This window comes from Oncorhynchus tshawytscha, linkage group LG23 (genome assembly GCF_018296145.1).
Source record: "Oncorhynchus tshawytscha isolate Ot180627B linkage group LG23, Otsh_v2.0, whole genome shotgun sequence".
In the NCBI taxonomy this organism is placed as follows: domain Eukaryota; kingdom Metazoa; phylum Chordata; class Actinopteri; order Salmoniformes; family Salmonidae; genus Oncorhynchus; species Oncorhynchus tshawytscha.
Window position 1 is genome coordinate 16339970 of NC_056451.1, and position 11994 is coordinate 16351963.

Genomic DNA, 11994 nt, shown 5'->3' on the forward strand with positions numbered 1-11994 from the left:
CCTGTTGCGCTTAGCTGTGGGGGAGGCCAGCAGTTTACTTGAGTTAAGTTCACTTAAAGGGAAATGTCAACCAGTCTTCCTTTTCTACTCTGGTGGTACATTGGTGTCAATAGTAAGAGGAGTCAATGGACCTCTTCTACAAAAAACTATGTTGGAACTGGTGGATCAAGAGAAGAAGAAGCAAGAACTGGGCTCAAAATATGTACCTGAAGTCCACAAGCTTTTCTTAGAGGACAATCATCAAGCAAGAAAAAAGCCTCCGACGACCCAAAATGCCGACATAGAAATTGGCGATCATGGAATATACCATGTGGTCATCATAAAGCCAGATGCTGTAGTAGGAGGTCAAGTGGAAGGAATCATACAAAAAGCTTTAGATGCTGGTTTTTCAATTGTTGCAGAGGAGGAGAGGGTGTTGGATGAAGAGCAAATTCATGCTTTTTATAAGGAGAAAGCCAAAGAGCCAGCGTTTGTGAAGGCCATGTCTAGTGGGCCTGTCCACGCTTTGATTCTGTCTAAGGGAGATGAGGTGGGTGAAGGAGAGACTCATTCATTGACAGCCATCATAGATCCTGAACACGCTGAGCTCATCCAACCAAAGAAAAGGTCAAAGGTTGTACAGGACGTGGATCTGGGCATGTCAGAAAGCAGCACTGAGGTGGCTAGCAGGCAACTGGCATACTTCTTTCCCACTTTTGATTTTTCTTTAGAGATGCATGCTGGATCCAATGCAAGGATTGAAAAGACTCTTGCTCTTATTCGTCCAAGTCTTCTCAGGGAGAAAAAAGATGAGATCTTGAAGACTATCCATGACTCTGGCTTCCAGATAGCGATGCAGAGGGAGGTAACCCTCTCAGAGGACCAGGCCAAAGAGTTCTACAAGGAGCATGAGGGCACTGACTTTTTCCCATGTCTAATTAACCATATGACCAGTGGGCCCCGTGTTGGCTTTGGCTTTAACTCGAGATGATGCAATCCAACACTGGAGAGGTTTACTGGGTCCAAAAGTCTTGGATGAGGCCAAAGAAAGATTCCCTGAAAGTCTGCGAGCCCAGTTTGCAATCGACAATGTGACCATCAACCAGATTCATGGCAGCTCTACTCCCGAGGAGGCTCAGAGAGATCTCAACCGCTTTTTCCCCACAGAGCACACACTGGCCGTGATCAAACCTGACTCCACACAAGAACACAAAGATACCATTATGAATCAAATGAAAGAGGCTGGGTTTAGTATTTCACAAGTGAAAGAAACCAAACTGACACGAGAGATGGCAGAGGAGTTCTACAAAGATCACAAAGGGAAGGACTTCTTTAATAACCTGGTTGACTACATGTCACAAGGTCCATCTATCATGATGATCCTGAGCAAAGAAAACGCTATCGCAGAATGGAGAGAGATGATGGGGCCTGCCGATCCTGAACAGGCCATGCAAGTCAAACCCGACTCTCTACGTGCACAGTTTGCCAAAAGCATCTTGGAGAACGCCGTGCACGGCTCGTCCAATGTCCAGCACGCCATGGACAATATCAAGTTCATTTTTGGGGATATACCGTCATAAACACTGGAAAACCGAGAACCCCACACATAGGTTTAATAATGCCTACATGTGAGTAGACTTGAAGATTGTATTCCTCTCTCTCTCTCTCTCTCTCTCTCTCTCTCTCTCTTCCTCTCTCTCTCTCTCTCCTCTCTCTCTCTATTCCTCCCTCTCTCTATATTCCTCTCTCTCTATATTCCTCTATATATATATATATATTCCCCCTCTCTCTCTCTCTCTCTCTCTCTCTCTCTCTCTCTCTCTCTCTCTCTATCTATATATATATATATATATATATATATATATATATATATTCCTCTCTCTCTCTCTATCTCTCTCTCGCTCTCTCTCTCTCTCTCTCTCTCTCTCTCTCTCTCTCTCTCTCTCTCTCTCTCTCTCTCTCTCTCTCTCTCTCTATTCCTCTCTCTCTCCCTCTCTTCCTCTCTCTCTCTCTCTCTCTCTCTATCTCTCTCTATCTCTCTCTCCATAGTAAGAGTGTTGTAATGTAAGCGTCTGCTTTATTGACCCGCCTGGGTTCAAATAGTCTTTGTTTACCTGTCTCTCTGTGTCTGTCTGTGTCTGTATCGCTCTCTCTCTCTCTCTCTCTCTCTCTCTCTCTCTCTCTCTCTCTCTATTCCTCTCTCTCTCTCTATTCCTCTCTCACTCTATATTCCTCTCTCTCTCTCTCTATTCCCCTCTCTCTCTCTCTCTCTCTCTCTATATATATATATATATATATATATATATTATATATATTCCTCTCTCTATTCCTCTCTCTCTCTCTCTATTCCTCTCTCTCTATTCCTCTCTCTCTCTCTCTATTCCTCTCTCTCTATTCCCCTCTCTCTCTCTCTATTCTCTCTCTCTCTCTCTCTCTCTCTCTCTCTCTCTATTCCTCTCTCTCTTTCCTCTCTCTCTCTCTCTCTCTCTCTCTCTCTCTCTCTTCCTCTCTCTCTCCTCTCTCTCTCTCTCTCTTCCTCTCTCCTCTCTCTCTCTATTCCTCTCTCTCTATTCCTCTCTCTCTCTCTCTCTTTCCCTCTCTCTCTCTTCCTCTCTCTCTCTCCATAGTAAGAGTGTTGTAATGTAAGCGTCTGCTTTATTGACCCGCCTGGGTTCAAATAGTCTTTGTTTCCCTGTCTGTCTGTGTCTGTATCGCTCTCTCTTTCTCTCTCTCTCCCTCTCTTCACACCCCCACACTTCTTCAGATGATAAGTGTAAATGGTGAGGACATCAGGACAGCTCTCTGGAATGTATTCACATTCATTGTATCTGAGGAAGCACACACAGCCACAGAAGGATCTGACAGTTGAATGAATCTCCTTATGAAGATGAGCTCACTACCAATACCCCCATACATCACTGATACAGAGGAGCCATGATGATGACACACAACAAAGCAATGCTTTAACAAGAGTAATGGATATGCAAAGGGAAGTGTTGTATTTAGAATGAGCTGATGGTGAGGGCTGATTGAACGTTGTATTGTGGTTTGTTGTCCCATTTACTCTCTTATTGGGATGTGGGAGAGAAGAGAGGAGAAGGGAGAGAGCGAGATGGGAGGCGGGGAAGGGAGAGAGATGGGAGGTAGGGAAGGGAGAGAGAAGAGAGGAAATAATAGAGGAACAGAGGGGAGCAAAGAGGGAAAGATGGATGATAGACCCACATTAAAAAATAATATAGTATACTATGGTATAAATACTGTACTATTACTATATTTATATACTGTAGTATTCACTGTAGTGTTTTTGCAGCCTTTCTTGTAGTATTCACTGTAGTGTTTTTTCAGACATGACTGTAGTATTTACAGTTTACTCTAGTATAAATACTGTAGTATTACTATATTTCAAAAACTATAGTATATACTAAAGTAATTACTGTAGTGTTTTTGCAGACATTACTGTATTATTTACTAAGTGTTTTTGTTTTATTATCTTTGATTGTAATATAAATTGATAATTCAACGCTTCTGCTCTTTTCTATAACCTTTAGGGAACACAATATATAGTCTATACTTGGCATGTAGGTTTCTCACTCATGGGTGGCACAAATTGGGACATGGGGGATGGGAATGGGTGGGGTATATGCAAATTGAATACTGTAGTATTACTATAGTAAAAAAAACGGTAGTGTTTTTGTGGATAAAATTGTAGTATTCTACACAGTATTATATAGTAAGTACTACACATGATCGAGGGATACTACAGTGTGTAGTATATTATTTGACAGTATACTACAGTTTACTTCAGAATTTTATACTAAGCACTACATGATTGAGTGGATACTACAGTGTGTCGTATAATATTCCATAGTATACTCCAAAATTCTATAGTAAGCACTACAGCGTGTAGTATAGTATTCTATACTACAATATTATAGTGTAAGAAATACACGATCGAGGGATACTACAGTGTGTAGTATAGTATTCTATAGTATACTACACAGTTCTATAGTAGGTACTACACATGATCAAAAGATACTACAGTGTGGAGTACAGTATACTACAATATTCTATAGTAAGAAGACACGGTCGAGGGATACTACAGTGTGTAGTATAGTATTCTACAGTATACTACAATATTATAATGTAAGAAATACACACTCAAGGGATACAACAGTGTGTAGTATAGTATTATACAGTATATTACAAAATTCTATAGTAAGAAGCACACGATAGAGGGATACTACAGTGTGTAGTATAGTATTGTACAGTATATTACAAAATTTTATAGTAAGAAGTACACGATAGAGGGATACTACAGTGTGTAGTATAGTATTATAGAGTATATTACAAAATTCTATAGTAAGAAGTACACGATAGAGGGATACTACAGTGTGGAGTATAGTATTCTACAGTGTATTACAGTTTACTACAGCATTCTATAGTAAGGACTATAGTATTTTATAGTAAACTGTAGTAGTTTGTCATGTGGGGAAGTGTGTAGGGAAAGGAAATTAGAGGAGAGCAGAGAGGAAGGAAGGGGGGAAGGTGCACCCAGGCCATTGAGGAGTGATGGTATTTACCCCTCACCTCGCTGCACCAAATTAGCATAATTCATGCAGTGTTAAAGAAGCTGGCACTGAGAACAGAGCAGGTCAACCTGGCCCAGGGATCAACTCCCTGCCACCACACTATTCCATTAATGACCCCAACACACACACACATACACACACACACCAACACCACCCCCACCAATCAATTACACCTCACACAGCACTTCATGATTGATTCGTTTGGAGCACCATGTTTAAGTCATGACAGCAGGGCAAAGTGAAGAAGGCCTGTAGAGGAAACTTCTATGAAACAAACTTCTGGATGTTTTTTGGGATTTGTAACTTGATGAGGTAGTACAAATAAAACATGGGTGCCATCAAATTGAGTTGTTTTTATCCAGAAAGACTTCAACCTCACAATAGAATCATCATAAATTAGCAATATATAATTAACAGTAGCATGTTAGTAATGGTCACATCGCTGGTATACAAATTAAGAGATATATATATATATAAATGAAGATATACACTGGTGACATCAAAGTCTCTCTTATATTCTGGATGCTTGTGAGCAGGTAGTTGTCACTGTGGTAACTGACACCTCCCACACAGCTCCCATGTCTCCCTGTGGCTGTTTGCATGAATGATGTCACCTCACCTCACCATGCAAACACACCAGACTACTGTAATCATGTTGCGTATGGCGCTTTGTCAGTCTACAAATGGCTCATTTGAATATCATGAGCTAATCACATGGTTATGTCATGTAATAATTCCGTGTTTCCCCTCCCAACCTTCTCTTTCATCGTTCTGTTTCATCCAGAGTACTGTATGGAGTGTGACACAGGATTTAAACTGAGTGTCTTGCCATGATAAGGAGTTAGACATATAGCAATTAGCTTCAGTGATCTTGGAGGAATTTTAACATACTCACATTGACTCACCCTCCCATCTTGTCTCTCGCTATTTCGATAGGACCTCTCTGGGGCTAAACCAGGGATCAGGCCTGCCCCCTGCTGGGAATGAGACCATACTGTTCACTAATCGTTCATGTACAAGGGTTCAATTCATACAACACTCATTAACTTATTCTCTTTTTCTCTTTCTCTCCTCTTCTCTCAGACAACACAGAGAGCACTACTTCTATCTCTCTTCCTCACCCAGAGAGCAACAGTGCCTCGCTCCTTCCCTTCCTCTCTGCTTCATTGCTCCTGGTGCCCCTGGTTGCTGCAGTTGCTGGTGTGTTGCTATGGAGACAGAAAGACATTTCTCGCCGCGGTGAGTCTTCCGGCGTTTTCTTTTTCGACATCCCTACCTTCTTATGTTCTCTCCATCTCTGGACTTGTCAACTCCAGTGAGTGATCTGGGGCATGACATATTATGAGGTTGATGCAATGAATCTGGAAGTCTGCCTCTCACTATGTGTTTGTGTGTGCGTGTGTCTATTTCTCCACAGGTATTGAACAGTCTCTCTCCCACTACTCCGGGGAAGTGGAAAATATCTATGAGAATCCTGAGGATATCAGACAGGTGATGGATTCATGCCTTCTCTGTATCTCAATACTCTGATGAATCTCTGTTCTCTTCTCCCTCTCTCTCTCCTCCTTCTGTCTCCCCACCATTTCATTTCCTGTCTCTGGCCCTCTGTTTCTGTCTCTCTCTTCTTCTCTCTTCATTTTCCTTTGTTTTCCCGCTTCTTCTTCTTTACCCCTCATATAACTCCCTGCCTCTCCCATTCTCTATATTTCTCTACCCCTCTCTCTATTCCTTTCTCTCTCTCGCTCTCTCTCTGTCTCTCTCTCTGTCTCTCTCTGTTTCTCTCTCTGTCTCTGTCTCTCTCTCTCTGTCTCGTCCTGACCATCGAAAGCCTTTATTTTCTATGGTGGAGTAGGTCAGGGTGTGACTGGGGGGTGTTCTAGTTTATTATTTCTATGTGTATTCTATGTTTTTTATTTCTTTGTTGGCTGGGTATGGCTCCCAATCAGAGGCAGCTGTCTATCGTTGTCTCTGATTGGGGATTATACTTAGGCAGCCTTTTTCCACTTGTTCTTTGTGGGATCTTGTTTATGTTTAGTTGCTGGTTAGTACTGCATTGTCGGTTCGGTTATTCTTTATTTTGTTTTGTATTTGCTTAAAGTTTCACTTTCATTAAAATATGTGGAACTCAACATACGCTGTGCCTTGGTCTGCCCATTATTATAACGAACGTGACACTGTCTCTCTGTCTGTGTGGTTATTGAACACTGTTTTCTCTCCTCTCTCCCTATAGACTTCCCCCCAGGGTTCAGTGTGGTTATTAAATACTGTTTTCTCTCCTCTCTCCCTATAGACTTCCCCCCAAGGTTCAGTGTACATGGTGAGTTATTGTGTTCTGTTCTCAGCATCACAGACACAGAAGCATTCCCCTGAGTCTGTGTGTGTGTGGGGAGGTGAGGTTGTAGTGGCCTCCCTTGCTAGTCTGTCCTCAGTGTGTGTGTGTGTGTGTGTTTCTCCCTCTTCAACGTCAACTTCTCCCCCCCAGTCCTGTGGTTTAGAAAAACCTGTCAGTTCTTAACTGTCAGCCTTACATAAGTGATATTAACAAATCAATCGCATCACACCCAGGAGGATGCCTTTAAATGTGCTCCCCTCTCCCTCCCTCTTGTCTCTCTCTACCTTCCAACCCTTCTCCTCCTCCTCTCATTCTACAATGCCTCTGTCTTTCTCTTCTTCTCCTCCCCTCCTATCTCTTGCTGTACTATGCCCTTCTCCCTCTCCTTCTCCCTCTCTCCCTCCCACCACTTCTCTCTCTCTCTCTCTCTCCTCTTCTTCTCAGGACCTGAAGCCCAGAGTGGAGGATGATGTCTACGAGAAATTGGATCGGTAAGAATTAAATAGCCCTGGGTCATGCGTTGTGTGTGTGTGCGTTTCTGTCACAATTTCCCATCTGCCCTTCACAGGCCCTTTCACCCCCATCAATTCTGAACATCACTATGACACTGTCAACCCGGCCCTGCGCGTCGGTAACATAATGCACTGACAGTGAAGTGTGTGGTTTTGGGTGTGACGTGCAGCACGTCATGCATGGGTGTATATGTTTGTGTGTGTGTGTGTGTGTACCTGTGTGTGTGGTTTAAGAGTGTGTTCTCCTTTCAGATACAAATAATGCAGCCTTCTGGAGACCTCCACATCTCAGGATTTATCAGCAAAAGCTTGAAGCAATATTATCTCACCACTGTTCAGTATATGGACATTTACAGTGCCTTGACTTTTTTCACATTTTGTTGTGTTACAGCCTAAATGGAATGCGTTGAGATTTTATGTCACTAGCCAACACACAATACCTGATGTCAAAGTGGAATTATGTTTTTTGACATTTTTACAAATTCATAGAAAATGTCAAGCTGAAATGTCTTAAGTCAATAAGTATTCAACACCTTTGTTATGACAAGCCTAAATAAGTTCAGGAGTAAAAATTTGCTTAACAAGTCACATCATAAGTTACATGGACTCACTCTCTGTGCAATGATTTTGAATGACTACCTCATCTCTCTACCCCACACATACAATTACTATATCTGTAAGGTCCCACAGTCGAGCAGTGAATTTCAAATACAGATTCAACCACAAAGACCAGGGATGTTTTCCAATGCCTCGCAAAGAAGAGTGCCTATTGGTAGATGGGTAAACATTTTAAAAAGCAGACATTGAATATCCATTTGAGAATGGTGAAGTTATTAATTACACTTTGGATGGTGTATCAATACACCCAGTCAGTTCAAAGTTACAGGCGTCCTTCCTAACTCAGTTGCCGGAGAGGAAGGAAACCGCTCAGGGATTTCACCATGAGGCCAATGGTGACTTCAAAACAGTTAAAGTTTAATGGCCGTGATAGGAGAAAACTGAGGACGGATCAACACCATCGTACTCCACAATACTAACCTAAATGACAGAGTGAAAGGAAGGAAGCCTGTACAGAATAAAAATATTCCAAAACATTTATCCTGTTTGCAATAAGGCACTAAAATAAAACTGGAAAAAATGTGGCAATAGAAATGAGCTTTAAGTCCTGAATACAAAGCCCTATGTTTGAGGCAAATACAACACAGCACTGAGGACCACTCTTCATGGTGAGTATGCTTGTTATCAGCAAGGACTAGGGAGTTAAAAAAAGAAGTGGCGCAGCGGTCTAAGGCACTACATTGCAGTGCTAGAGGTGTCACTACAGATCCGGGTTGGGTCCCAGGCTGTAGCGCAGCCGGCTGCGACTGGGAGACCCATGAGGCGGCGCACAATTAGCCCAGTGTCGTCCGGGTTATGGGAGGGTTTGGCCAGCCAGGATGTCCTTGTCCCATCGTGCTCTAGCGACTCCTGTGGTGTGCCGGGTGCATGCACGCTGACACTGTCTCCAGTTGGACGGTGTTTCCTACGACACATTGGAGCGGTTGGCTTCCGGGTTAAGTGAGCAGTGTGTCAAGTATGAGTACGGCTTGGCAGGGTCGTGTTTCTGAGGACGCATGGCTCTCGACCTTCGCCTCTCCCGGGTCTGTACAGGAGTAGCAGCAATGGGACAAGACTGTAACTACCAATTGGATATCACGAAATTGGGGAGAAAAGGGGTAAAAAGTACAACATATTATTTATATATATATATATATATATATATGTCGGAAGTTTACATACACTTAGGTTGGAGTCATTAAAATGCATTTTTCAACCACTCCACAAATTTCTTAACAAACTATAGTTTTGGCAAGTTGATTAGGACATCTACTTGTGCATGACACAAGTAATTTTTCCAACAATTGTTTACAGACAGATTATTTAACTTATAATTCACTGTATCACAATTTCAGTGGGTCAGAAGTTTACATACACTAAGTTGACTGTGTCTTTAAACAGCTTGGAAAATTCCATAAAATGATATCATGGCTTTAGAAGCTTCTGATTGGCTAATTCACATCATTTGAGACAATTGGAGGTGTACCTGTGGATGTATTTCAAGGCCTACCTTCAAACTCAGTGCCTCTTCACTTGACATCATAGAAAATCAAAAGAAATCAGCCAAGACCTCAGAAAAAATGTTGTAGACCTCCACAAGTCTGGTTCATCCTTGGGAGCCATTTTTAAATGCCTGAAGGTACCACGTTTATCTGTACAAACAATAACACGCAAGTATAAACACCATGGAACCACGCAGCCGTCATACCGCTCAGGAAGGAGATGAGTTCTGTCTCCTAGAGATGAACGTACTTTGGTGCGAAAAGTGCAAACCAATCCCAGAACAACAGCAAAGGACATTGTGAAGATGCTGGAGGAAACCGATATAAAAGTATCTATATCTACAGTAAAACAAGTCCTATATCGACATAACCTGAAAGGCCGCTCAGCAAGGAAGAAGCCACTCCTCCAAAACCGCCATAAAAAAGCCTGACTACGGTTTGCAACTGCACATGGGGACAAAGATTGTACTTTTTGGAGAAATGTCCTTTGGTCTGATGAAACAAAAATATAACTTTTTGGCCATAATGACCATCATTATGTTTGGAGGAAAAAGGGGGATCCTTGCAAGCCAAAGAACACCATCCCAACCGTGAAGCACGGGTGTGGCAGCATCATGTTGTGGGGGTGCTTTGCTGCAGGAGGTACTGGTGCACTTCACAAAATAGATGGCATCATGATAAAGGAAAATTATGTGGATATATTGAAGCAACATCTCAAGACATCAGTCAGGAAGTTAAAGCTTGGTCGCAAAGGGGTCTTCCAAATGGACAATGACCCCAACCATACTTCCAAAGTTGTGGCAAAATGGCTCAAGGACAACAAAGTCAAGGTATTGGAGTTGTCGCGACTTCAGCTGAAGTCGGTCCCTCTCCTTGTTCGGGAGGCGTTCGGCAGTCGACGTCACCGGCCTACAAACCTGACTCAGTTACACCAGCTCTGTCAGGAGGAATGGGCCAAAATGTACCCAACCTAAACACACCCAGCCTGGAGGTGTGCTTGGGTCAATGTGCTGTTGAAAAGCAAATGATAGTCCCACTAAGCATAAACCAGATGGGATGGCATATCGCTGCAGAATGCTGGTGTGGTGGTAGCCACGCTGTTTAAGTGTGCCTTGAATTCTAAATAAATCACTGACAGTGTCACCAACAAAGTAAACCCACACCATCACACCTCCTCCTCCTTGCTTCACAGTGGGAACCACACATGCGAAGATCATCCGTTCACCTACTCTGCATCTCACAAAGACAGCAGTTTTTACCAAAAATCTCAAATTTGGACTCATCAGACCAAAGGACAGATTTCCACCAGTCTAATGTCCATTGTTTGTATTTCTTGGCCGAAGCAAGTCTCTTCTTATTATTGGTGTCCTTTAGTAGTGGTTTCGTTGCAGTAATTTGACCATGAAGGCCTGATTCACGCAGTCTCCTCTGAACAGTTTTTTTTTTTTTTTTTTTTTTTTGAGCTGTTCTTGCCATAATATGGACTTGGTCTTTTACCAAATATGGCTATCTTCAGTATACCAACCCTACCTTGTCACAACACAACTGATTGGCTCAAACACATTAAGAAGGAAAAGAATTCCACAAATTAACTTTTAACAAGGAACACCTGTTAATTGAAATGTATTCCGGGTGACTACCTCGTGAAGCTGGTTGAGAGCATGCCAAAGTACGCAAAGCTGTCATCAAGGCAAAGGGTGGCTACTTTGAAGAATCTCAAATAGAAAATATTTTTTGATTTGTTTCATACTTTTTTGGTTTCTACATGATTCCATATGTGTTATCTCATAGTTTTGATGTATTCGCTATTATTCTACAATGTCGAAAATAGTACAAAAAAATGAGCAGGTGTGTCCAAACTTTTGACTGGTTCTGTATATATAAATGGAATAGAGCTAAGCACAGGAACAATCCTAGAGGAAAACATGTTTTCACTTCTTTCATAATGGGTTCTTTTGTGTTAGATGGGTGAGAACATTTTGGAATTCAGGCTGTAACGGAAAAATGTGGAATAAGTCAAGGGGTATGAAGTATATGGTGATATTGATCACTGGCCATAGGGAAAGATCTGGGCTGGGGGAAATGTAAACCTTCACCTTGGACTTTTGGTCTGTCTGTTTCAATAAACATCACTAAATAAACGGGTCAAATGAATCTTTATTGTCTGTTATCAAACCAAATGTCACTGTCACAATTGTGTTATTGCAGCATTTATTACGACAGTAAAATTAATAATTATTTATCCTAAAACTCATGCGTGGAAAGTGACAAGTTCTTCTGAGAAAGGGTTGAGATGGTGGAAGTGTTGTTTGAAGATGAAAGCGCGTCGAGTACAGCTAGTGAGAAAGATGAGTGGACAACAGTGAAGCCCAAGAATAGTACAAAAACAGCTAAAATAATTTTGGAAAATTAGTCGTTGCTTGTTGGAGTACGTTTTTTGGATAAGTATGTTCATTGGGAAATCCTTATGAAGTCACTAGGAT

The 11994-nt window shown here is 42.0% G+C and overlaps 1 protein-coding gene and 1 pseudogene across 1 annotated transcript in view; both read left to right on the plus strand.

Moving 5' to 3' along the window:
- The window catches only part of LOC121840592, a 2007-nt pseudogene extending 345 nt beyond the window's left edge, over window positions 1-1662 (plus strand).
- Window positions 1-7945, plus strand: part of g6fl (g6f-like) — a 17528-nt gene extending 9583 nt beyond the window's left edge. The window contains exons 9-13 of the mRNA XM_024406932.2: window positions 5652-5807; window positions 5986-6059; window positions 6859-6885; window positions 7345-7391; window positions 7665-7945. Of these exons, the coding sequence (XP_024262700.2) occupies window positions 5652-5807; window positions 5986-6059; window positions 6859-6885; window positions 7345-7391; window positions 7665-7674 (314 nt within the window). The 3' untranslated portion in view covers window positions 7675-7945. The remainder of the gene's footprint in view (window positions 1-5651; window positions 5808-5985; window positions 6060-6858; window positions 6886-7344; window positions 7392-7664) is intronic.
- Window positions 7946-11994: the final 4049 nt, after the last annotated feature.